Source organism: Medicago truncatula, chromosome 4 (genome assembly GCF_003473485.1).
Source record: "Medicago truncatula cultivar Jemalong A17 chromosome 4, MtrunA17r5.0-ANR, whole genome shotgun sequence".
Classification (NCBI taxonomy): Eukaryota; Viridiplantae; Streptophyta; class Magnoliopsida; order Fabales; family Fabaceae; genus Medicago; species Medicago truncatula.
In genome coordinates this window covers 37,489,785-37,517,680 of record NC_053045.1, presented here as the reverse complement: position 1 = coordinate 37,517,680, position 27,896 = coordinate 37,489,785, and the positions used below count along the sequence as shown (strand labels likewise).

Below are 27,896 nucleotides of genomic sequence, written 5' to 3'. Positions count from 1 at the left end.
CTTACATTGAAAGCACGTATTTTGACGTTCAAGAAAGAATGAATTTTGAGAATTTGTGATGGAAGTATTGGAGAAGATAATGATGTGGATATCACAGTCTAGATACCACAAGATTTGTTGCTTCCTAGCTTTGGCGATCCACTTTCAACTATTGTTCAGAGCACGCAATCAAATATATTGCACAACATGAATGATCCATTATGTTTTTAAGATATAGCTATATTATCCCCTAAGAATGCAATTGTTGACGCCATAAATGATTATATGTTGGATTTAATACCTCGACATGAAAAAACGTATTTGAGTTATGATTCTCCATGCCCTTAATTTCTAAACACCCTTGTTTAATTTCTTCTAGAATTTAAAAATAAAAGAAAAGGGTCCCGACGATAGCTCTATGTGCCATTATTCTATTTGTTTTGATTCATTATTTGATCATAAAATGCTTTCGCGAAAACAGGCATCTCGTAGTGAAAAAATCGAGAAATTGATTAATTTGTTTGTAAACGAGTAGAAGAGCCTTCTAATAATGATGGATTGATCGTAGAAAAAGTTAATATTAAATATTCTAATGAAAAATTGAACGATGACAATCCCATCCATGACTACGATATTGTTCTTGATGCATCAAATGTTGATGTAGGCATCGATGACCACATCATCCCTCCTTTAGATATATGTGATCCATAGAAATTGAGGTATTTTTTATGTTAAAACCCTAGACATTTTAATTGAAATATGACCTATTAGAGAATTGAATCTCACATTTTCTATAGACAGACTTTCTAGGTATTTCTCATATGCTTATTTTTCCATATAGTTGCGCAATGCATAGACTTTTGTAAGAAAATGGTTGGTTAACTATAAGTATGTAGATAAAGTATTATAATGTTGTAAATTACTCACATCTCAAAATAACAGCAACAAGAGTCTTTTTGAAAATGATGAAGTGAATGAATGGAAGCATTTAAGTGAGAAACTCGAAAGAATATGAGAATAGTGTTGAGTATATCACTAATATTGATAATCTAGTTGAAATCATTCATGTCACGAGAAAGATTGAATGATCTAGCAATTTTATTTTGAGACAAATATGATAGAATATATTGATGTAGACACAATTATTAATGACTTTGCATCTAGAAATACTTGTATGAATTATTTTGTATGAGTATTTAAATATTAAATAATAAAAAAAAAAGTTTTTCTGTATGAAGTCTGATATTTTTGTTAGATTAATTTTTAACGTAATAAAAATTATCTTCTTCAAACAAATTATTTTCACACTTTAAGAATTAAAATAGGTAGGTCATAAATTATAAGTTCGCCCCTACGCCACAAAAAAAATATATACTTCAGAACAACCCGAGAGAGTGAGAGTAAACAACTAACGGTTTATTTGGTGCACAAGATAGGATGGAGATATGATATGATATAAAACTGGATAAGAATAGGAGATGATATAAACAAGATAAACATTCATCCTATCACTTTTTTTTTTGGTAAAGATCCTATCATATATTTGATGCACACTATAACAAACATAATATCATATATCACAATTAAATGACAAAATTACCCTTATAATTAATTATATGTTTTTACTTTTTTTAATTAAATACAATTAAGCTGTTATTAGTCATACAAAGTTCTAAAAAAATTGTCACTTCAAAAAAATATGTCAATCATCTTCCTTTTTTGTAGGAGTTCCATCTTCTTCTTCAATTACAGAATTCAATTAAAAAAATCACGGCTTCTTGAATTTAAAAATAAATAAAATAAAATCGTTTACAATCTTCTTGCTTCTTCGATTACAAAGTTATTTCAAAGCTCATTTGTGTAACTCCAACCTGTTTCATCTCTTTTCAAATTTGACATGAATACAAAATAGATAATCAATAAAGAAATAAACAAAAAATTAAGCAGATGGAAAAAAGTGATTGTAGGGTGGAATTGAGGTTAGATATGTGACAAATAGATGAGATGGTGTTGAAGAGTTATGGAGGAAGAGGTAGAGGTTGATGGATAGAGGTCACAAAGAAGATGAACGATGAATTGAGAGAGGGCAAAATGAGAATTTTAATGCTAATCATGATAGGATAATTCTTCCTTAAAAAAAAATGATAGGATAATTCTAACCCACCAAAAATTAGGGATAAAAATAACAAATGGTGGTGAGTAAGATAGGATATAAATGTTTAAGTTATCATTTTCTAAACAGTATATTGTAACAAGATATGATAGTTTTATCATATTCTGTCTTCCTATCATGTGCACCAAACAGGACGTAAGAGTATGGTAAGTACTAACAATTTTTTTTTTATCAAATATAACTAAATTTATTGATTTTCTAAATGCACGAAAAGAAATAACTTTTAAAATGATAAATACAAGTAGTAATCACCAATATGAAGTATTTCCTCCTTTAAAAAAATAAAAAGAAAGAAGTATTTCCTATTTTGGTGTTTTTTTTTTTTTTTGTGGTGTCTAAATGAGTTTTGTATGTACACTTGTTTATAAATTTTTTGTATATCAATAGTTTCTTTCCCAACTGATAATATCATTGTTTTAAAACCCGATCCGGCCGATCAGATCGGTCAGATCGAAAACCGGAGGATGCAGTAGTTCGAGCAGGCTATTGGACCGAACATGCAATTAGCCCGTTTCAACTCGTTGTGACCCGACCGGGTTAGTGGGCAGACCGCTAAACCAGTTTAACCCACCCGACCCGTTTCCTTTTTTTTTTTTTTTTTATTTTATAAATTAAATGAAAAGGCAAGGCATATATAAAGACAAAACCCCTAGTAACACATACTCCCAACCCAAATGCTATTTCAACCGCCGTTCTCCTCTCTCATCTCAACCACCGTCGCATCCTCTCTCCCTCTGTCATCTTCTTATTCAAAGTTCAAGTCATTCCCTTTGTCATCTTGTAGAACATACTTACTATGTTTTAACTTTGATGGAATTTGAACTAGAACTTATTTGTGAGGTTTTTTATGCAGTACTATTGTTTAATGTATGAGTTCATTTGAATTTGGATTGCAATTAGCTTAAAATTGAATTGTGTTGTAGTTAAGAAATTAACTTGCCGCTGTGAATATAAATTTTTTAATGTACGAACTTTAAATAGAAAAAAAATGACATGGTTTCTTTTATCAATGTTTCATTCCTAATGTAATTTTTGGTCATAAATATTTTGATATAGACCGGATCAATAGTCATGCAGTCGGATCAGTGACCCACTGGTTCGACTAGTGACCCAGTGCCTTGATCGGGTCGATCACCGGTCCGGGTTTTAAAACATTGGATAATATTAGTAATTTTTTTTAAATTAAAATAAAATATATTAACGATGCCAAACAGTTTATCCTATACTAGCATTCAGACGTGCACTTCGTGTCCGTCGTATTTTCACTTTTTTTATTGTGCTAACATGTGTAAATTATGAACAATATTTTTTTATGAAATTTGTTGGATTTTGATTAAGATTATACGTATAGACGTTTGTGATTTCAAATTGTACAACATGCTTATCTTTTTAAATTACACAAATAATATTTAATTTTTTAATTGCATCAACAATATATTATTATTATAGAATTTTTTTTAAAGATATAATTGAAATAATAAATATTCTAACCAAAAATCTCATATTTTCTTTATACATTGTTATAGATAAAATTGTTGAAGTTGTTCCTATTTTAATGGATTTACCTATTTTTAATTAATTATTTAATTAATATTATAAAAAGAATAAAGCAGTAAATAAAATAGTTCACATGAAGGTTAAAATTGAAAAGGGAAAAATACAACTCAAAACTATATACTTTCATTATATATAGCATAAATAAGGAATGTCTAGATAAACTTCGAAAAAGTTTACAAAGTTATACTATTACACCAATAAACATCAATGAAAAAACTAAAGAATATTCCTAACTAAAGACAATGATGCTCTATTGGATAGGGAGTTCACACTAGATTTCTGGCAAGAAAATTCTTTCAAAGGTGTTCTTGTTCGCTTGACGTCTTCTTCGTAACAGATTACCAACTAAAGACAATTTAGCCCAAAGAAGCATTCTTCAAAATGATGATCTGGCGTGTGTTGCTGATTGTGGCAATGCGGAAACGACACACAATCTCTTCATTCAGTGTGCGTTTTCAAACATCATATGGCAGCATGTCCGGGTTTGGCTTGGTATAGACTTTGTTGCTACTAATACTCTTCACAATCATTTTGTGTAGTTTTCGTCGATAGCAGGCATGCCTCGATCTACACACATTTTTTTAAGGTTATTTGCCTTGCTTGTGTTTGGGTTCTCTGGAAGAAACGAAATAATCGTATCTTTAAAAAATATGATTTCAAACCACTTAGCTCTCATTGAGAAAGTCAAGCGTAATTCCTTCTTGTCGATGAAATCAAAACAAGCGTCGTTTATTTATAGTTTTCATGATTGATGGAAACATCCGCTTTTATGTATGAGAGTATCCATCTGTAATTATATTTATTAGCGTTTTCCTAGTGTCTTAGCTCCATCAGCATCAATGACATTTTAACCTTGTTGGGGACTGTCATCTTTGCACACCTTGTGCTTGATGATTAGTCTTATTATTAATGCATCTCATTTTACCTTTTTCAAAAAATCAATGAAACAATATAAAACTAGAAGGAAAACAACTATGAAATGTTTGTTAAATAATGAAGGGGATTAAGTTGTAATAAAAAGCGAAAGTAACATAATTTGTTCTCAACTATCAATATATTGAAGCTTAATCATTTCACATAAAGATTAAATGCTGTCTTTCTCATGCTGAAAAATATGTTTGTTCCTTCCTTTTAAATATCAGTAGTTAATACTTAGTACATAATAAAGACTCAATTTTGTTTTTTTGGTCAAAAAGACTCAATTATTTTAACTCAACGCCTAGAAGAAAATTGGATTACAAGTGGGTTTCCTTTTTTTTTTTTTTTTTTTTTTTGAAGAAACAAGTGGATTTCCTTAATAATTTTAATAATATTTATTTATATCAACAACAAAAACTAAGGAATTTGTCAAAACAAAAACTAAGGAAGACTCGTAAAAGTAAAAATAAAAATAGCAGATATTTTAATGGACACGACTATCTTTTATTTTATTTTTTATTTTTTTGTCAATTAACCTAGTGCTAAAGCTCGCATAATTTAATTGTGGAGAAGTGGAGGTGTCTGGGGTTCGAACCTCGGCCCCTGCATATAAAATGCGATATCTCTACCAACTGAGCTTAGTTCACGAGATTTTTTTTTTTTGTCAAGTAGGCTAGAATTCACATTTTTCAAGGTGAATAAATAGGGTGTCCAGAGTTCGAAGTTTCAAACCCCAAACCTTACATATAACAATGTATGTCCCTGTCAGAGCTATACTCACGGGAACCTATTTTTTTCTTTCTAATAAGACACAACAATTTTTAATTGACACCATAACAAAAATATCTATATTTTCAAAGACAGATCAATTCACCAAATTTCAATAGACACGATTATTTTATTTTTTGACAAAAGGACATAACTATTTTTAGCATGCGGCTAAATAAGGAAAAGGTTGAATGGAGTACTTGTGGATGGAAATTCACTGGAGGATGCGGTGGACCCGGGTCTCGATCCATAGTCCATCATAGTCAGTGGTACACCATAATGTTGTTTCATAGCAACTACCACAAGTTCAAACTTTTATTAATTCGTCCTTCACCGGCGTGAAGAGGAAAAAATAATCATTAAGGTAGGTGTATTTGATTCACAATTAGACTAAATACATTTTGATATTTGTTTATATTCAAGACCGAAAAAATATCCACAAACAATTAACGAAGATATTATATAGACACCTTTGTACATTCATGCATTAGAAGAGAGAATAAGAGATGAAAGAGAAAGTGTGTTTGTGTGGGATCCACGTGGCCATGTGCATATTTTTGTGTGGATACCAAGAGATGTATTGTCACCTAAGATTGTCTATGTATCATAACTCAACAACTAAAGAGGACATGAGAGAAGGCGGTACGAAGATGGAAGCTTCTCATCGCACCGCCACCACCGTTAATAGCAATTACATCTTGGTCGAAGGATGAGATTTGGATGATTGAGTAAGGTGGTGGAGAAGGTTTGTATTTGGTTAGAGAAAATCAAATACAAGACCTTATTTTTTTTTCTTAGCTTGAAACCATCTTTAAGAGGTTGCTTTAATTGCCTCCATCTCTTCCACCCTGGAGATTTTAGAAGAAAAAATAACATTATTTTGAATCTCTCAAATCTTTTAAATTATTGCATGCCAAATAAGATTTTATCTTTCTCGTGTTTCTATGTTCAATTTTATGGATTAACTTTAACCAATAATTAAAATAATAAATTATTATATCAACTATTAAATTATAATTATAATGTTGCTCTATATTTTAAATAAAAAGATATTTATTAATAGATTGTAATTAGAAACGAGTTGTGATAGATTGGGTCGTTTCTCATAGTAAGTTTTTTGAGATATTCCCGTATCTACTAATGCTTACATATACTGATTATCTCATTAAATCATGACACATTCAACACACTCTCATTCTAAAAACATTAGAAAAGGGAGAGAAGAGTTCTCTACCCTAATTAATGACAAGGCTTTCTCAAGACCAGTGCTCATAATTCACAATAGATCCTTCAATTCATTCAAGATACACAATTTATTTTATTTATTATAATATGTCATGATTTATTTTTATTTTTTAGCATAATATGTCATGATTAATATCTATGATTTTGGTTATCTCTTTTTTAAATATTCCAACAATTTACTCCAAGAAGAAGATAAAAATTAGTGAGGAAAAGTTTCAATAAATTACTCACATTCCTATCCATTCAAAAATCATATACCGAACATTTTCGATAAAACTACACCAACAAAATAAGTGGTCCTCCACCTCTAGATTCCCCTAGATACCACCAAAATATAAAATATATGTTATATTATTTTTTTTTTCAAATTTTTTCATTAAAGTTAATCATATTTAAAGCATATCGAACACCGTAAATATGAATACATCTTCCAATCAAAATTTAAACATTTGCTCATCACAATATTATGAATCTAACAAATTCAGCTATACCAAACTCTCAATGATTATAATATTTATTTTTTGTCGAGTATTATAGATAGGACTACCATTATACTAGATACTAGATATATTTTTATAGTACCAATAATAGATTTTTTTCAAGTTGCAAGGCATTTGGACATCTAAGTGGTCCGAGTTTCCGTTCACGACTCTTGTATATGAAGAACCTTTTTACGTATAAAATATGAAATATATATTAGTCTTTTTTTTTAAGGAGAAATATGTATTAGTTTTTTTTGTAAACAAAAAAATGTAATAATTTTATTACTATTCTTTTATTTTTTACGTGCTCTTTAAAATATCCACACCACAAAATAAAAATTGTTATCGACCTATATAACTCGATCGTGTATTGCATGTATCGATGATATAGTCTACTTATGTAAAAATATAGCTAAAAATTATGTCAAATTTAAAGAGTTCATATCTCTCTTTTTTTTTTGGCGTTATTCTCCGGTTTTTAAGAAGAAAAAAAATCATGATAATTCAGAGTTTGGTCATGAGATAAGTATAGTCTTGTTAAAGATTGTTTCATTTAGAAATCAAACTCTTATTCTCCCAAGTGTTTCGTTCTTTGATTGAGGTCATTGTCCACATAAGTTTAAGGGTTTTTGGAAACAACAATTATAAACTTTTTACAAGTTGACTTGACTACTTTTTATCATTTTCCAACAAAAAATTTCTATTTTATTCTTTTATCCAATGCCTTAGCATTTCCCTAAGTTTAATTGTTTGGTTATCTATCCATGTCCTAATTACTAGTAATTTTCTTGATTACTTTAAATGTTATATAATTCAATAAAACTTTTAAATTTTGATTTTTAACTAATAATACAATATTATGTCATATATGATAAACAATTAAAAAGTTAACCAATAATACAATATTATGTCATTCTTCAATAAAAACAAAATACAATATTATGTCATATGTGAATAAATAAGTGAAATGAGTTGGTTTATATGGAAAAAAAAAAAAAAAAAAAAAAAAAAAAAAAAAAAACAAGAACATATGAAAACTCTAGACCCTTATTACCATCACTCTATTACTCATATGTGAATAAATCTCATCCCATATATACACACACCTTACATTATATATCTCTAATCTCTCCAACGAGCCATTAACATCTTGATGATTTTTTCTGTAGGATAAAAGATAGATAGTGGATCTAGTTCCTCCTCGCATGGCTTCTGTTGTACCTGTTCTTCTTCCTAACACCCTCAACCAACATTCTATCCTCCCATATCCTTCCCATTCCCACCATCTCTTTTCAAAACCCATCAACCACAAATCCAACATCCTTTTCCTTTCCAATTCCAAAAAACCTAATAATTCGCCAATATTATTCCTCAAATGCTCTTCTTCTTCGTCCACTATGAACCAACTGCACGAAGAGGAAGAGGAAGAGGAAGAGGAAGATGAAGATGAAGAAGAAGAAGAAGAAGAAGAAGAAGAAGAAGAAGAATCACCACTGCCTCCGTTGAGCGAGGTATGGAGAGAAATCCAAGGCGAGAACGACTGGGAAGGTCTATTAGATCCAATGGATCCTATCCTACGCAAAGAAATCATTCGCTATGGTGAGCTAGCTCAAGCATGTTACGATTCATTCGACTTCGATCAAAACTCAAAATATTGTGGAACATGCAAGTATCATCCTGCACATTTCTTTGAGAAACTTTACATGGGAGATGGATACACCATAAGCCGCTACCTCTATGCAACATCAAATATCAATCTTCCAAAATTCTTCAAGAAATCTAAGATCTCTTCTGTTTGGAGCCCTTATGCTAATTGGATGGGATACATAGCTGTTTCCACCAACGAAGAAGAGATTAAACGATTAGGACGCCGTGACATAGGTATGTACCCTATACTCTTAATTTACCACTCATAAAATAAAGATAGTAAGTGCTTCTCAAACTGAATTTTTGACACAAAAGACTATATATTTATATATTGTTTCTTCTCTCTCTTTGGGTGTTTGTGTTCTCTCACCTCGAGTTAGACTTACTCACTTAGATGTATACAATGGAAATCTTGTGTTCAAATAACTCAACATTAAAATAAATTTCTTATTCAAAAAAATTAAAATAAAGTTCTTTCAATTAATATAGTATGATCTTATCAAGAGCTTATATCATATTTTTATTAATTTATACTTCCTTGCTATTCTTTTGCCATGTGGGTTTTGTTATTGGTGGAAAAAACATGTGGGTTTTGTTAAAAGAAAATTTTTGTGATTGGTGGTCATAAATTTCAAAGTTCAAATAATATTAACTACTTTTAATGCTACACCAAAAAAAAATTAATTTTAATGCGGAGAAAGATAGAGAAATTTATGGAATTAAGAGGTAATAAATTTATAGAAAAAATATAATTTTATCAAAGGTAATAGAACCCCTCAAAAAATCAAAAGTAATAAAATTCATTGATTTTATTAGTATGTGTAAGAAAAAAGCTTAAATCGATACGGCGACTGAAAAGGAACGGTGTGAGTAACATTTTTTTAATAATTTTTACTCTAAATTTTGTACAACTTAATGCTTATAGTGTATAGTTTATAGAGAAATGATATTTGAACAACCATTTTTTACAACTTTGTGACAACTTTCTCTCTCATACTCATATTATCTTTTTATTTTTTCTTTCTATTGTTTTGGTTTTTGTGTCACTACCTCATTTCCTTTGTAAAATTTTGGTTGTCACATGTATGGATGTTCAAATAATACAACTCTAGTTTATATTATATAACTTTTTCCTATTTTTTAACCTTCATTATTGTAGATTAAAAAAATAATTAATTAAAAATTCTTCATGCCATTTTTTATTTAGGAGTTAGTTGAATCTCTAATTTAATCAAACGGTTTTAAAAAAAAATGGTGAATTAACCGTGGTACTAATGACCGCTTTACAACGGAGGAGCGGCTTGAATTACTATCCATTAAGGTTACAAAGTTAAACTTTTACAACTCAGATAACAACCGAGAATTTTAAGAAATCAGACGGTTTACTGTAGTTGAAAAAACATTCAAGTTGAAAACACATAGACACCATAAATAATGATTTTCTCTCTCTTCTATTAAAAATGATTTTCTTCAAAAGCTATCAAAACAGCTATTTCATTTTCAGCATAAAAATTATTTTTAAACAAAATAATCTTTAAATGAACCTTACGTACAAACCTAACTAAAACACAAAGAAAACTTGCTAACCTATTCTCTATCAAGTGTTTAGTTATCATCAACTATGTCTTCTTTTTTTTTTTTATCAGAAAGGGCCTAAATATCTATATACTCTCCATCTTTTTTTTTTTTTTTGACAAACATACTCTCCATCTTTTTTTTATAACAATATTCTCTATCATTTTTTTGAGAGAAATATTCTCTATCTTTTCATCATGTATTATCCACCATCTCAATATATAATTGAAATTTAATTTATTCATTCTTTTAGAAGAAATAATTGGTTAAGGTTAATTTGTATAGTAAAATAATGTGTTAAAGACTAAAATATATTTTTTACCAAATACCAAAGTGTTCTCCATAAAAATAATTAGATTGGTTGAAAATATTATTTATAAACTATTGAAAACAACTAGTTATTATTATTATTATTGATGTGTTAAATTTTTTTTTTTACTAAAAATAGTAAAGCTTTGTAATTAGAGCATTTTTGATAGATTATATTAGATACTTCCTAATTTTTCAGCTTATTCAATTAAAGATAGTATTTTCTCTTTATATAGTGATTGCATGGAGGGGCACCGTGACATACATAGAATGGATATACGACCTAAAAGACATACTACACGAAGCAAACTTCAAAAACGACCCATCAATCAAAGTAGAAACAGGATTCTACGATTTATACACCAAGAAAGAACAATCATGCACTTATTGTTCATTCTCAGCTCGAGAACAAGTACTCTCAGAAATTAAACGACTTCTTCAATTCTACCAAGGTGAAAAAATCAGTATCACAGTCACAGGACACAGTCTTGGTGCTGCCCTAGCCGTACTCAGCGCTTACGACATAGCCGAGTTAGGAGTGAACATCATTGAAGATGGTGACAAAACAACTAACGTCCCCATAACGGTTTACTCGTTCGCAGGGCCGAGAGTTGGGAATTTGCATTTTAAAGAAAGGTGTGAAGAACTTGGTGTAAAAGTTTTGAGAATACATAATATTCATGACAAAGTTCCAACCGTGCCGGGGATTATAACCAATGAGAAATTTCAGTTTCAAAAGTATATAGAAGATACATTGTCTTTTCCTTGGAGTTATGCTCATGTTGGAACTGAAATTAAATTGGATCATAGAAATAGTCCTTTTTTGAAGGAAAATGGTGATTTGGGGTGTACACATAATTTAGAGGTACTTTTGCATTTGATGGATGGGTATCATGGGAAAGATAAAAAATTTAATATGGTTACAGAAAGGGATATTGCACTTGTGAATAAGAGCTGTGATCTTCTACGGAGTGAGTTTGGTGTTCCACCACATTGGAGACAAGATGAGAATAAAGGGATGGTTCAAACCGCCGATGGACGGTGGGTTGTGCCGGAACGGCCTCTATTGGAAGCTCATCCACCAGATATTGCACATCATCTTGCATTAGTGCTTAAAAATCGCATTCAAAATCGCATTGGTAGCTTCCAATCAAGGACCACCTGATTTGTTTTTAGTAGGGAAAAAATGTAAAGGAGAAAATATAAGATGTGATGATGATTAATTGATAAAGAATATTAATTCATAAGTATATATAAGTTGATAAAAAGAAGAATGTATGCATGTTCTCTTAAAAAAAAAGTATGTATGTTTCATTTAGCTAGCTAGGGTTGTGTAATATAGATTAAATATGTGTGAAGTTTCTTTAAGAAAAATTCAAGAGAATACAAAAATACCTATATCGATGATGAATTAAGATAATTTATATATGAGATAAAACAAAGAAATTAAATTTTGATATTAATATATTTTATTTTGACTTCTTAAAAATAAATGATAAAAAAAATAAATTAAAGATAATGATTGCTCAAAATAATGTTTTGAAAATGATCTTGCATGTACGTCGGCTTTGATGGTGTTTGTTGGAGGTCGAAATCAAATCTAAGACCATAATTTACCACTTCATTCTTTAACTTTCTCAGGACAATTACTAAGTCAATCTTATATTTTGGGATATTAACCGTTCCATTTTTAAGAATTTTGATTCATATTGTTAGGCTTATTAATTGGTTGGGCACCAGTGTTAATGCCCTCAACCATCTAGAGCATGATATAATTCATATGATTTATGTCCAAAAAAAAGTATGATAATTCATAGCATATATTAGTGCTATCTTAATCTACAATAAGTTGCAGACAAAGGCGGTTTTACCATCCGGCGAATCTGGGCACATGCTCCGGATTAATCCAAATTTTCTTTATATCACTTCAAGAAATTTGATTTGTAGTGACCACCGAAATCTGTTACTATAGGGTTAATTTCCGTAGCTGAATCCATTTGGGTTGTCACTTCCACCTTTACTTACGAACAAAACCGTAGGTATTTCTAAGGATGTCATTTTTAAAACATCAAGAACCTCTACCTATGGTTGCGGCTGTTACTAAAACTTATCATTGGTTTTTTTCTTCTTTCTATTCTACTATAAATTCTAGAAATGAATAATTCATAAAATTACCACTAAAATTAGTTTAATCAATATAATAAAATATTATAATTAATATCATTGGAATTTGAAATTGATTACTATAATCAATTTAAGATTAAATTCTTGAAGCGTCTTAACGAATAATTCTCTCTAACTATGAACTATTATACCATTCACCCAAATCAATACTATTACTCACAGAAATACTCTATACTCCATAGAAATCAAAATCTATATATACTTCATTGCTCATTTAATTTATGGTAACAAAATTTGAATCACTATTCATAATGATTTATTAGACAAAATGACATACTATCAAGTTACAACTTACAATCACTTCTACTATTTATATATTATGTCGCATGTGAATTTACAGTTAAAATATTCGTAGACTCTATAAAATTTCTAGCTCCGCCAATGATGTAAAGATGTCGTAAAAGTTAGAAAAATACATATGACCGTATTAAAGGAGTTGAAAGAGTCAAATGATCATAGCTCAAATTTTCTTAAAGGAGTAAATAGCAACATTTTTTAAAGAAGAAAATAATAACTAATATACTACTAGTTTGTCAAAAAAAAAAAAAACTAATACAATAACATTAAGACATGGCAACAAAATCAGTGTCATGGGTACCCGCCCAAACCAACTTCGATTTGACGGGTTTTCCCCGCTTTGATAGGGTTTGGGTTTTCCCCGATTTCAAAATACGGGTACGTGACGGGTAACGGGGATATATGTACCCACCCCGAACCCATACCCAAACCCTATCCGAATGTAGAAAGGTCATATTTTGTTTTTGTTGAGGGAGTTGATAATGATATGCTATGTTATTTGATTTGATAATTGTCATGATATAAGAACTTTCATTGATAGTTAAAGGAGCAACTAAATTATTCGGTAAGGAAAGGTTAAAATAAGCGCAAATTGTTGGATAATGCATTACAACATTACCATTAAAGTTTAAAAAAAAAAAACTCTTTTTTTATTAAAAAAAATTGATTCAATGCGGGGACGAGGATGGAGCGAGAATATCTGAACCCGTTGGAGACGGGGATGAGATTCAATTTCTCATCCCCATCAAGTATAAGTAGGGTAACATGTAAGTATATTAAAGTAGGTGATGGGGATTGAGAAGGCAAAACCCGTCTCCAGCCCACCTCATTGTCATGCCTAATAACATTTGTCTATATAGAAAACATATGACCTACATACAAGGTTTTGAACTTTCAAATGTAACGCTAAGCTGCTGGAAATATTTTTTCCTTGAACTAAATGGATGGTTAATAGACATCAATTGAGGTCAGGTTACTGTACATTTTAAATTTGTGGAGAGGTGTGTGGCAGTTAATCAAATCAAAGGGAAAATCATTATAATTTTCCCTTTTTTTTAGAATATAATTTTCCCATATAAGTTAAAATATTCATTTTCAAAGACTATTATTTTATTTGTATGAATAAAAAATCTCTGCCATGAAAAAAGAAAATCTCACAAAAATCGTGTTTTATTTTAGGTACACGCACAACTATTATCAGTTATGGCACTATCACATGGTCACATGAGTCCAAACAAAAGTACATGCTCCCATGTGATCTTTGCTAAGCTCGTTGTAACACATACACACCTGCATTTAAAGGGTACTGCGAGTTATATAGTTAATAGTTAGGTATACGTGGGTCACAATGAACCCGTACCTGACCAAATTTATATAACCTTGGATCTAGATATGAATGATATCTTACTCGATTTCAATGATTTTCATAAGATAACATTTTTAGTAGTTTTTTACTTTATTTGAATCATATGTGGTTTGATTTGTATCGGTTAAAATATGAACATCTCTTATGTTGGTTTCTAAAATAGAAGCTGACTTCATTGTCAGTAATTGTTTGGACAAAAAACAAGGCATGCGTCATTTTTTTAGTTACATCAAGAAATGCCTTTAGTCCTTGCATTTTCATCAGATTTTGGTATTGATCCCTACACTTTTTTTGTTTGGAATTGGTCTCTGCACTTTGTAAAAATATTGGTATCGGTCCCTCTATTAATTTTCTGTTAAAAAAAACACAAAACTATTTGTATTAGTCCCGGCACTTTGTAAAAATATTGGTATTGGTCCCTGCACTTTGTAAAAATATTGATATTGGTGCCACGTGGCGGAAATGATTGGGCCACGTGGCACTCTGTTGATTTTGTGTTTTTTTTTAACAGAAAGTTAACAGAGGGACCAATACCAATATTTTTACAAAGTGCAGAGACCAATGTCAAATAAAAAAAAGTGCAGAAACCAATGCCAAAATCTGATGAAAGTGCAAGGACCAAAGACACATTTAAACCTAAAAAAGTTGAAGTGAATGTACCACAAAAAATGTGAGGTGAAAATTGGAACTAGGTCATATCATGGTCTTAGTCATGAAGACGAAAGGGGGGGCCATAACCGACATAATCTTCTACCTTTGGAAAGTGACGTCTCACAAAGTTTCATTTTTGGACAACTAAAATTTTGAGCTCATCTTAAAAAGTAGTGTATGGACCATTGGTTCTTGAGTAGTGATATATGTACATCCATTTGGTATAATTTTGTTGACAACTTTAATTTGTTCTCTTCTCATTGGTCCAAAACAATAGACAGAGAAAAAGAAAGAGAGAGAATAAGAATATAATCTGAGTATGAGAGAGAAAGTTATCAAAAAGTTGTAATAAAATGGTTGTACAAATATCATTTCACTTGGTCCTTTTCCTCTAAGAGTTTGGATTTGCCACGATTGAGCATGATACAACACAAGGCTTATAAGGGATGGCTTCTTCTTCTCTTAGTTTTAAGTCTATCAAGAAATACTTGAATCGCTCTTCTCCCATTTGTTTTTACTTATTCCCGCTTAGAAATACACCTACGTAGGGTTGAAAATAAGTCAAGCCGACCTACAGGGGGTCTACGGTTTGGCCTGCTATGGTCTGACCTGACCTGTTTAGTAGAAAGACCAAGGCTTAAGCTTTTTAAAAAGCATATTTAGTTAAATAGGTCAGACATAGGCTTCCAGAAAAGCTTGTTAAGGCTGATAGGCCGACCTATTAATATCTATCTATTAAAAAATATATTTTTAATATTAAAATAATTGCATACATTAAAAAGAGAAACATATTTTTCTCTATCTGTCAGTCCCATAATAGGCTTTGTCGTAATAGACTTTTAAGTAAACTTTAATCTTGTTAAAATTTGCTTGCAGTGAAATAAGCTTTTTAGTAGGCTTTAAGGTCTGTTTAACCTATTTAGTAGATCAAATGAACTATTTGATGACCTTAATGTAAAGTAGGCTTGGAAATAGGCTTTCAGGCCAAGCCAGACTTTTAAATAGGCCAGGTCAAGTCAAGAAAAATGGCATATGATAGGCCATAGGCCAGGCTCAAGCTTGTAAGTAGGCCAAGATCAGACCTATCAAAGTCTGGTCTGACCTGACCTATTCTCACCCCTACACCTACGTGAGTTAACTCACGTTGAGAATACAAACAATTAGAACACTTATCTAGTCACAACCCAAATAAATTATGTTTGGATACACTCACATAGTAACACAATTTAAAGAGAAAAGAATTAAATAGTGTTAAATGATGTGTCTAAATTACATTTCTTTTAATTTTTTATATTTATGCGTGTGCTTAAATATTTTTTATTTAGGTTTGCGAATATGCAAAACTTGCTTCTTGATGATTTGAAGTTACTCAGGTCGCATTGAGAATTATTTTAAGGAAATGCTAACGACTATTCTTAAAGCAATTGTTAAGAAGTTTAAAATGAAAATTTTATCTTAAAAATTGTACATTCAACATATTAAAATAACAAAAAAAAAATATTGTTTCTACCTAAATTTCATCAATCATTTCTAATTTTGAATCTTTAACAAATATTTTAAAAACATTTGTTAGCATGATTATTGTGTGTAGTTTCTTTTTATCAACTTTGTGTTTAATGGTTAAGACAACATAAATTTTGTGCCCCACATGGAATTTTTTTCTGATTCGGCCACTGGCCACTAGTTGCTGCCATGGGAAATTTTATGATGACGTTATATATTTTTCCTTGAATTTTTTTGGCTCAAACTTTTTTTATAACATTAATCGAGGGGCTCAAATAAAGAAAAAATGGATCATTTTTTTTCTCTAAACATAAAGTTTAAAAAAGTGACTTAGATATAAGGTGAATTCTAGCCGTTAGACTATCTGACCAAAAAAAATAAATAACTTAGATGCTATTTTTTCATTATATTTACTGATATGTTTTGGACGCCGAAATAAAGTCTCCCACATAAAACTATAATTTTTCGACAACAAACAAACTAATTATAAGTTTTTAAAAGCTTTAAAAACTCAATAATCAAATCAACGGAAACCACGACATCAAACCGAATTTTGAGCACATTTTTTTAGAGACCTCTATAAAAAAGATATAGAAAGTATTTGCAAAGTTTCATAGCAATCTGAAGACGTCTCATTTTATTTTGATTTTTTAAGAAATTCATAATTATGAGGAACAAAAATCAAATAAATTGAATGCTATGAAACTTTGCATATGTTTTCTAAGTACTTTTATGGACGTTTCTGCAAAACTTTAGCTCAAAATTTGATTTCTAAGTTGAGATTTTAGTTGTTTTGATTTTTGAGTTGTTGACGCTTTAAAAATTCATAAGTAATTCGTCTCATATTAGAAAATTTAAATTTTATGTAAGAGACTTTATTTTAACGTCTTAGACATGCCTCCAAAAAATCATAAAAAAATTTAACATTTAGATCACTTTTCTTGCATTTACATTTACTAGGAAAAATGATCCATTTTTTTCCTTTATTGCAGCACCTCAATTAATGTTAGGAAAAGAAATTGAGGCTAAAAAATTGTGAGGGAAAAAACAATTTTGAGAAGAAAAAAAATTGGCATGTCACAAAAAAAATTCACGTGGCAACAGCCATGTAACAAGACTACTTAACATATATGTTCTCGTGAGCTTAGCTTAATTGGTATAAATAATGCATAATATATGCATGATCCGGAGTTCGAACCCCGACTACCACAAAAAAAAAAAAAAAGACTCCTTAACATATCAGCGTCTCCTCTGTAACGAGGTTGTTGGAAGACAACATAGAAAGAATTTCAAATTATAGAGGTAGAATCTTTGTATTTTTCTATTATAATGATATTTTTCAGATTTTACGTATATTATAAATGACAATTTGAAAAATTAACCCTAAATAAAATTGATCGTGGAATAATTTTATTAGATCAAAAGAATGCAACCTAAAGGTTTGTCGCATTAAGCAAAGATAACTCTACAAAACTTTAACTGTCACATAATACACCAACTAACTTATTAACGACGTAAAATAAACAACTATATATTGTGTCAACGGCATATCGATCACTCCTTCTGTTGTTTAGCTTCGATCTCTTCCTCAAATGTTACCATCTTGTCATCTACTCGAACAAAGGATTGTGCAAGTAGTCAAAAACAAACATACAAAATGGGTAACCTTTTGAAAATATATAACGATAGTGGAGTATAACATAACATACTAAAACACTATTCGGCAATAGTAGCATATCTTATCAACAATCACACAATTTAACATATAGAATCAAACATCATACAAGATTGTGATTCATGCACCCCAGATAACTGGCATTTATAGGAGGTTATTTAACATTGTAAACGGTGGGGTACATGTGTGGATTTATGAAACATGAATAATAAGTACTTGCAATTATTACACACAAACTACCACTAAATACAATTTTTATTGTAGGGTACATCTGTGGACATTTTTTTGGGTGGGTCGAACCCTAGAGTAAATAAATATATTTGTTTTTTTAACTTTAATCTCAAATATCAAATTAAAAAAAAAAAAAAATCAACTTAAGACCGTGTAATTCAAACTAGGTCCAAAGATCATTTTTCACGTAGGATACATTTTTCATTACTCTTGTATGCCGATTGTTGGATGGAGTGCGTGATGTCTCTATTTGGTGATGTGATATTGTTGCCTTGTGTAAGGAGGGTTGGTTTAGTGATCATGTTAGTCGTTCCGTGGAAAATGGGAAACATACTCTTTTTTGTTCAGATGTGTTGGTCGGTGGCGTGTCGTTTAAGGACAGGTTTAGCAGGTTGTTCGACATGTCGTTGTTTAAGGGGGTGTCCGTGTTTGACATGTGTCAGTTAGGCTGGGGGGAGGATGGAGGGGCGTGGAAGTGGTGGCGAAGGTTGTTCACGTGGGAAGGGGAGCTGGTGGGGGAACTTAGTTTATTGCTTCCAAATGTAATTTTGCAGGTTGAAAAGGATGATAGATGGCATTGGAACTTGGAATCGACTCATGCTTTTTCTGTTCGTAGTGCTTATAAATTCTTGTCTAATCATCACCATGTTGCTGCTACGGTGGCTAAGAAGTCCCTTTGCCATAAGGATATCTCTCTGAAGGTTGTGTTTTTTGTTTGGTGTCTGTTTCGTGATAGGTTGCCTACAAAAGATAACCTGCTTCACCATGGAGTTATAGATAATGATTCTCAGTTGTGTGTTTGGTGGTTGGGGTTCTTTGGAAACTTCCTCACATTTATTTCTACATTGTTGCTATTTTGGGCCAGCTTGGCACTTTATTCATTGTTGGCTTGGCGTCTCTTCAGTACTCCCTGTTTGTGTTGCGGATCAGTTTAGCTATGTCGGCGGTGGTGGCTCTAAGGGGCGGCAATCAATTATTCAGCTGATTTGGTATGCTAGCGTGTGGGAAATTTGGAAACAAAGAAATAACAGGTTATTTGATGGTAAAGAATGCTCGATAATTGGTATTCATGTGGTTGAAGGCGAAATGTGCTTCTCTTCCTTTCAATTATCATGATTGGTGGTTTAATCCGTTCACAATGTTGGGCATTGACTAGTAGTTATTTCTTTTCATGTTTTTCCTTATACTAGGAATGATATTTTGATTTTGTAATATATTCAATTTTAACCTCTTAAAAAAATTACTCTTGTATGCATATGTTACATTTTAATGTGGGACTTCTTTAACAAAATTGGAGAGAGATTATTATGTAGTATGAGATTTATAAGTGTTGAACATAACTAGTCAACTTAAAGCAACAATATGACACTTAAAACAACTTTACCCTAAAGATATTCATAATAACTATAGAAAGTGTTTATAACTTTCATAATAATATATATGACAATTTTTATCTGATAAAGATTGCTAGCTTATCACATCTGTTTGATTCATAAATCAAATTATCATCTCAATCATAAGGACCATGAAGATTGTCAGCTTCTATTTTAAAAAAAGTGATGTCTATCTCATTATTGGCGTTTTGGACAACTTTTTAGATATTCTTCCATCGTAGAGCTGGACTTGAAAAGTAGTATGTGGTCCTCGCCTGTGGTCCTATCCCCAAACTCAATGAGTGAGTTTAATTACGATCGTTTGTCTCTTAATTTAATTTTAAGTAATAATTTTACAACATGTAGAATAAAAATGTCGTTTTCTTCTAGGTCAATTTCCTAGACCTCTCTGCAATTTTACGTATGGAAATTTTTGGAGATTTTATTGGTCCTAATTAAAAGAAATCGAACCAACGAGAGTTAGGATTTCACAAAAAGAAAAAAAAAAGCTAAACTTTTACTGCATGATGAATCAAGACTTAAAATTTTAGTTGAGAGAGATGCTCACATTTAATATCGGACAAGGCCTTAAAAATAATTACCTCCTATACACAAACACGTTAGAAAACTAAAAAAAAATCAAATTTTCATGTGTACTTAAATTCTATAAAATAAAATAAAATAATTAACCCTATAAATTTATATAGGGTTAATTAAGTTTTTAGTCCCTATAAATATTCACAGTTTTGTTTTTAGTCCCTACAAAATAAAATCACACTTTTTAGTCCCTGTGACATTTTCCTTAAGCATTTTAGGGATTAAAAATGTTGATGGAAATTTTTTATAGGGACTAAAAATGCTGACAGAAAATTTTATAGGGACTAAAAACACTAACAGAAAATTTTGTAGGGACTAAAAAGTGTGATTTATTTTTATAGGGACTAAAAACAAAATTGCAGATATTTATAGGGACCAAAAACTTAATTAACCCATTTATATATTCTCTATATAATTAAGTCGTTGTTGAGTAGATTATTTAAAAGAAATACATTCTCAATTTTTTTAGAACAAACAAGTTGCTACTCATGTCTCTTCTTTTCTTTTTTTTATCCAAGTATTCTAGTGGCTAAAACTCACACAATTAAATTGTTGAGAAGTGAAGTATCCCCTGTATATAATATGCAATATCCCTATCAACTAAACTATACTTTTTGACAAAGTAAATCTTTTAATCTTCTGAAAAAAACTACTACCTCCGTCCCTAATTATAAGACCCTTTTGAGAAAAAAATTTGTCCCTTTTTATAAGACCCCTTTTCTATTTCCAACTACATTAATTATTTCTTTACATACATGCCCCTATTTATTATATATCTTTTTCTTCAATCAGCAATAAATAGAATGTTGAAAACATAAGCCAACTTTCTTTCTTAAAGGATAAAATTGTAAAAACAATAGTAATTACAAACATATTTAATACTTTATCCACTATCTTAATTCCCGTTATTTTTTCAAAAGGGTTTTATAATTAGGGACGGATGTAGTATTAATGATATATACTAATATAATGATAGAAGTTCAATTCAACTTCTAGTTCATCCAATCAGATCAATTAATAGAAAATAAATTTGAGACCGCCAAAGTCCCTTTCATGAATTTGCGAGTTTTCTAAATTAATAAATCAAATTTTAAGAGATATGTTTTGTGTATTCAGAAAAATTATACTCCTTTCGTTTTAAAATGAGTGTTGTTTTATCTAAAAAAATTGTTTCAAAATAAATGTCACTTTTAGTTTCCAATGCAATAATAACTTTTTATTTTCAATTGTATCCTTCAATTAATACTATGTTACACTACTTCTAAAGTATTATTTTTTCTTTAATGAAAAACGAACCAATAGTTTATTAGAGTAATTTGGTAAAATTGTTATGATATTTGACTATTTTATTTCATTCCTTAATATGTGTGTAATTGGCTAAAACGACACTCATTTTAAAACGGATGAAGTATTATAATTAAGTTGATGGTTTATATAAGATTGGTTCATACAGTATAAATTTTATTGTGGCATGTTGGCCAAAATGCGATACACGTGGTACGAAAAGTTGACAGAAAACATGAGTGCTGCTCTAGTGGAATCAATAACGCAGCACATTTCCTTCTTAAGTACACAAGTGTCATTTATGGACCAGCACTTGAAGCACTCTGTGCTGTTCAAGGGCATTGGCAAGGACCATTATGACACCTTTGAATATGAGAGAAATAATTTATCTCACAAATAATCTAGGTGTGACATAGTGAGCATATTCGCCATTTGACCATATTTACATGTAGAAAAGAGTGATCACTACAACAACATTGATAAGTGTTATATTATGACCTTATATTCTAGCTTAGATATAATATAACACTTATCCTTGAAGAAAATTGAGTCATTCTCATTTAGCAGTCAAATAAATGCAAATGATATAAACTAGTTAAATTTGTAAAGAAGAATAACATGTTATGTTTTTTTTTTTTTTTAAGAAATACCATGTTATGTTATGTTATGTGGCTAAGGCTTCAAACAAAATTCTAAGAACTTGGTCAAAATGCAGTAGCTTCCCACATTTAAAAAAAAAAAACACAAAACTGTTGAAAACTAAATCAATAGGTGAAACAATTAACTTATGTTGCACTTAAAACCTCCAAATCTATAGATATCAACATTGTCAAAAATTTGAATCAGATCCCTTTGGGATGTTAATATACTCCATCTTGAAAGCAAAATTAAAACTTTATTAGAATATTTAAACTTGAATAAAGGAAATCTAAATATTTCTTGTTCCCATAACATAACTCATTTTTGATGGACACTACTATGTTTTTAATCAAAACTTTATTGAATTAAAACAGTTGTTGGCACAAGCTGTGCACACCAACCTCAGGTTACAATAATACATCATCCATTTGTAATTGAATCAAAAAAAATCCAATTTTACATCAAATCACACCCCTGAATACTGCTCAATACAACTGCCACAACAAATAATCAGCTTCACCTAACTTATACACCGATTATGACAAGATGGCATGGCATAGCGTAACATAGTGCACTTCTTTCATAAATGAATATTATTTGATTAGGCTTAGTAGGAATTTATTCGGTAAGATTAGAGTAGCTAATGTAACCTCTTTAGTGAAAAACGATCTAGCTGCCATCATTATTTCAAATGGCCCCTTTCATACTCAATCTTGATTATAACCAAGACACACAAATACATGTACATATGTATGTAATGGTCACCATAAAGATGAAGTCCGAAAGAGTCAGTTTTTTTCGCAGAAACACACCATCCATATGGTATGAAAAACCTTGACCAAAACTGAAATACAAATAGAAAATAAAGAAAAACCTAATACACATACTGCATTCTATATCGATAGACTATAACACAACATTTGAGAAGCAAAAATAATCTTATTAACGGTTGGTTATTTATAATTTTTATAAATGTCCAGTAAAATATAATATTACATTGAAAAACAAAACAACACCTGTTTTGAAAGTAATATTTGGCTTTAATATGATAATCGTCCCTGTAATTTGGTTCAATTTTGATTTTCGTCCCTGTAAAAAAAAAATGAAATACATCCCTGTAAGAAAAAATATATTGAAAAAGGTCTCTGACCCCACTATTCAGCTGATTTGGCATGGTTTTGGTCACGTGGCAATTACTGACTGTGCAACTTTTGCCACGTGGCGTGCCATATAATATTATATTTTTAAAAAAAATTAAAATTCTAAAAATAAAAAAATAAAAAATATGAAAATAAATTTAAAAAAATTAAAAAACAATTTAAAAAATCAGAAAATAAATTTTAAAATATTAAAATAATTTTCTGATTTATTTTTTGTTTAATTTTCAAAATAAAATTAATTTTTTTAATATTATATATTCTGAAATTTCCGAAAAAAAATAATTTTTTTTTAAAATTAAAATTTTCGTAAAAGAACAAGAAATTAGAATTTTTTGTTAAATTATAATTTATTTTCGAAAATTTTAAATTTATAACTTTTGAAAATATAATTGTCATTATTTTTGAAAAAAATTTAATATATAATTTTCAAGTTAAAAAAAATCTATTTTTCAAAATTTAAATTTTCACAGTTTTTATGTCAAAAAATTAAGTTTTCGAAAATTTTAATTTTCAAAGTTTTTTTTCAGATTTTGTTTTTCGGAAAATTATTTTCAGAAATATTTTATGATTTTTAAATTTAAAAAAATAATTTTTCAAAATTATATATATATATATATATATATATATATATATATTTTTTAATTACGTGGACTGCCACATGGCGAATAACATTACCTCTGCAGTATAGCTCATTTGGATAGGGAAAAACAAAAACAACTACTTTGAAATTAATATTTTGTACATTATCTCTAGGAGTATAGCTCAGTTGGTAGGAACAATATATTAAAATATGCAATGGTGGGGGTTCGGAAGGGACAATAAATTGTAATAGGTAAGGGTCGGGATTCAAACCCTGCACATTCTAATTAAAGATGAATTCTAACCACTATATTATTTGACACCTTTATACACTACTAAAAAAAGTTGCCTTTAGTCAACTTTCAAACAAATTTGGGACAATTTTTGGACAGATTTTAAATGGATACAAAATGTACCATGTTGGAAAAACCCTCATTTCAAATATAAAATCTGTCATAAATCTTGTCACAAAATATTTTACTTTAATCATATCAGCATTGAAATAAAATGATGATTTTTTATGGCTGTTGAATTGTCAAAAACATTTAACTTTAATCATATCTACATTGTATCAAAATTAATCTATATCTTACCCACCTTACTTACCCTTACATCATTAAGTTATTAATTAGTTAATTATTTTATATAAAAAATCTATTAATTAACAAATTCTTCGAAAAGGTATGAATTAGCTAATTAACTAACTAATATGAGATATGAAGAAGTTTATAGTTTCCCTTCAAAGAAAAAATTTTAAGCTATTATTTTTCCATCACACTCTTTTTTCACACGCCATACTCAATTCTGAAAATATTTTTGTTTGGATTATATAACCCGAACTTTTTTAAGTATTTTTGGTTTATACAAAATCGAAAATTTAAAACTCATAAATAATATTGTAATTGATACAAAGGTCTTTTGCTGACTACCGTACTATCCACGTATAAGCCGCACAACAATTTTGGGGATAGCATGAGTGTCAATAATGACCATGATATCATAACTCACTCCCAAAATGAAATTTAAGAAAGAAAATTGTAGAGTGAATAATGATTGATAATGTTGAACAATGTAAAGTAATTTATAATCATATGTTCCTAGACTCTAACTACAATAAAAAAAAAAACATTTAAAATATTTAAAATTCACTAAATACATCACATAATGAGGAAACCTTGCTTGTAACGTTACAATTCAAATTTTGGATTGGGTCACATTATATAATTTGAATTCATTTCCAAAATAATCCGGATTATACAATTTGAATCAGTCCCATATTATGTTGAAATTTAAGGTTTGGAGGATTTGACATATTATACAATCCAAAATTTCCCAAAAATGAGTCATGATTATATAACATAAACATGATCACTTTCATAATTCAGGAGGGTGCGTGGTGAGAAAGTGTGGTGGGAGAAGAAATAATCAAGAGTTATGGTTTGACTCTTGAGCACGTATTATGAGATGGACTTTAAGGATTGGACCAAAAAGGAACTCATGACCCATATATGACTATTATTTTTCTCACCTTATCCATTTCTCGTGCGCCTTATTTTTTTTACGAAAATGTCCATGTGATTTTTGAATTTTATAATCTGAATTGAGTTTTTCCTTTTTTATGGATTGAAAAAATGAGTTTTTCACCAATTTAGATTTTATAATCCGAAAACCTCAAAAAATAGGGTGTGTTCCTTGCTTTTCATCGTTTAGACCCATTTTTCATTTTTTTTAAAATTTTCATACTCTCATAAAAATAAAAATAAAAATTGTATTAGTTTTATTTGATTTTTAGAATTTTTTGGTGGTATTTTTATGATTTTATTTCACTACAAGAATTCCTCAATTTACTAACCAATTCAAAATTACATTACTGAGGGATTTAGACCCTCAGTAATTACTGGCGGAATAAACCTTCAATAACATCCAAAAAACACTCAATAACGTTAATGATGGAAAAATCCCTCAATAATTCAGTGGGTTATATTACTGACAGATAAATCCGTCAGTAATATCAATAAGGAACCTACGAATTATTACTAGCGGAAAGATTCCGCCAATAACGTAATCGTACAAGGCATTGCATTACTGAGGGATATAAATCCGTCAGTAATAGTATAACGGATTAAACAATCCGCCGGTAATGCAAATAATCCGCCAGTAACACTGTTACTTGAGAATCCGTCAGTAAACCATATAAACATATTTTGGATTATATAATCCGAACACATCCAAATTGTGTTCGGATTTTATAATCTCAAATCCCATGGAAATTTTTCTAAAAATTATAGGGCGCGTGAGAAGTAGATAAGATGGAAAAAGTAATGGTCCCAATATATTTACATAGTGGGCGGGACTTTTGAAAAGTTTTTAGCATGATGAGAAAGAGTATAACAATATGGGAAAATTGTTGTTGACACATAGTATAGAGCAGAAAAACACCAGTAATTTATCTAAATACCCCATCTGCAGTTAACTGCCGCGGAAATTTATCGGCGAAATTCAATTTCATGCCATGGAGCTATTTCATGCTTTTTATGATGCTGGAGCATATTTTCATCAATTTCCTTCGATGCTTTTATCTTTTCACAATTTCCATTGGCACCAAATTCATTAATTTCCTTCAATGAACTATATCTTCATCAATGCAACAAATCTTAACCAATGCTTTTATCTTTTCACAAACCCATCAGATCTTGATCTCATCATGTTAAAATCCATCAATTTCCTTCTAACCCTTTTCTTATTACTCACTTTCAACAACGTTGTTGCACAATGTTCTAAAGTTGATGAATTTGATGAACTATTAGCATTAGACGATGAATTAGAGTGAGAAAAGGAACATGATGGTGTGAAATCATCTGAAGCAGAGGTTTTAACAAAAGCACAAAGGATTGTTCATGAAATCAACAACTAAAACACAGAGAGAATGGGTATGAGTTTGTTCTTGTTCTTGGTTATGCACCTTGGTGGTGCCGATGGATGAAGTTGAATTTCGGCAGTTAACTACCGTCTACGGCAGTTAACTGTCGAGGGGATATTTAGATAAATTACTCGTGTTTTTCAGCCCGAGCAATTTTCACAATATGGAGCAACTTTTCTAACTCCCCAATTCATTATGGAATACACATCCAAAAATAACATAGTTTTTGTGTCGTTCGGATTATACACTTTTTGATAAAAATATAATTAATTTTTGAAATCATGTGATTTTCTAAATATGGGGAAATAAAATTGCTCACGAACGATACAAATACTCAAACTCATGTTTGAGGAAGAGAATGCCAATAATCATAGTGTGGTCTCATAAAATAGACAACGATTATACGAGAAAACATACCATTACTAACATATTTTGCTGGTTTATAAACATCGGGTCTCTTTGGTAAGGTTATTTTGTTGGTTTGTAATTAGAGAAATGATATTTGTACAACCATTTTGCTACAACTTTTTGACAACTTTCTCTCTCATACTCACATGATGTTGTTATCCTCTCTTGTTGGTGATGGTGCTCCCTATCGAGTTTATAGCGTTTTTTGATATGATGCTACTTCAAGTTGTGTTTGGTGCTATTTCTTCCAAAAAAAATGTTGTGTTTGATGCTAGTTTATAACATATAGTTTACAACAAATAAGCTCGAACGATCAAAGTAGCGTTATTTAGTGATAGTATTCTCTATCGAAGTTATAGCGTTTTTTGATATGATG

The 27,896-nt window shown here is 30.1% G+C and overlaps 1 protein-coding gene across 1 annotated transcript; it reads left to right on the top strand.

Moving 5' to 3' along the window:
* Window positions 1-8,144: 8,144 nt before the first annotated feature.
* LOC11439218 (phospholipase A1-Igamma3, chloroplastic) lies at window positions 8,145-11,975 on the top strand. Its single transcript, XM_003607321.4, has 2 exons — window positions 8,145-9,003; window positions 10,890-11,975. Exons 1-2 carry the CDS (start codon window positions 8,328-8,330, stop codon window positions 11,816-11,818), a joined length of 1,605 nt encoding a protein of 534 aa, XP_003607369.1. The 5' UTR covers window positions 8,145-8,327; the 3' UTR covers window positions 11,819-11,975.
* The last annotated feature ends 15,921 nt before the right edge of the window (window positions 11,976-27,896 follow it).

Coding starts and splice junctions, on each gene's coding strand:
- LOC11439218 (XM_003607321.4), top strand. CDS start 8,328: ATGGCTTCTGTTGTACCTGTTCTTCTTCCTAACACCCTCAACCAACAT. Junction 9,004..10,889: donor ATTAGGACGCCGTGACATAG/GTATGTACCCTA, acceptor CTCTTTATATAG/TGATTGCATGGAGGGGCACC.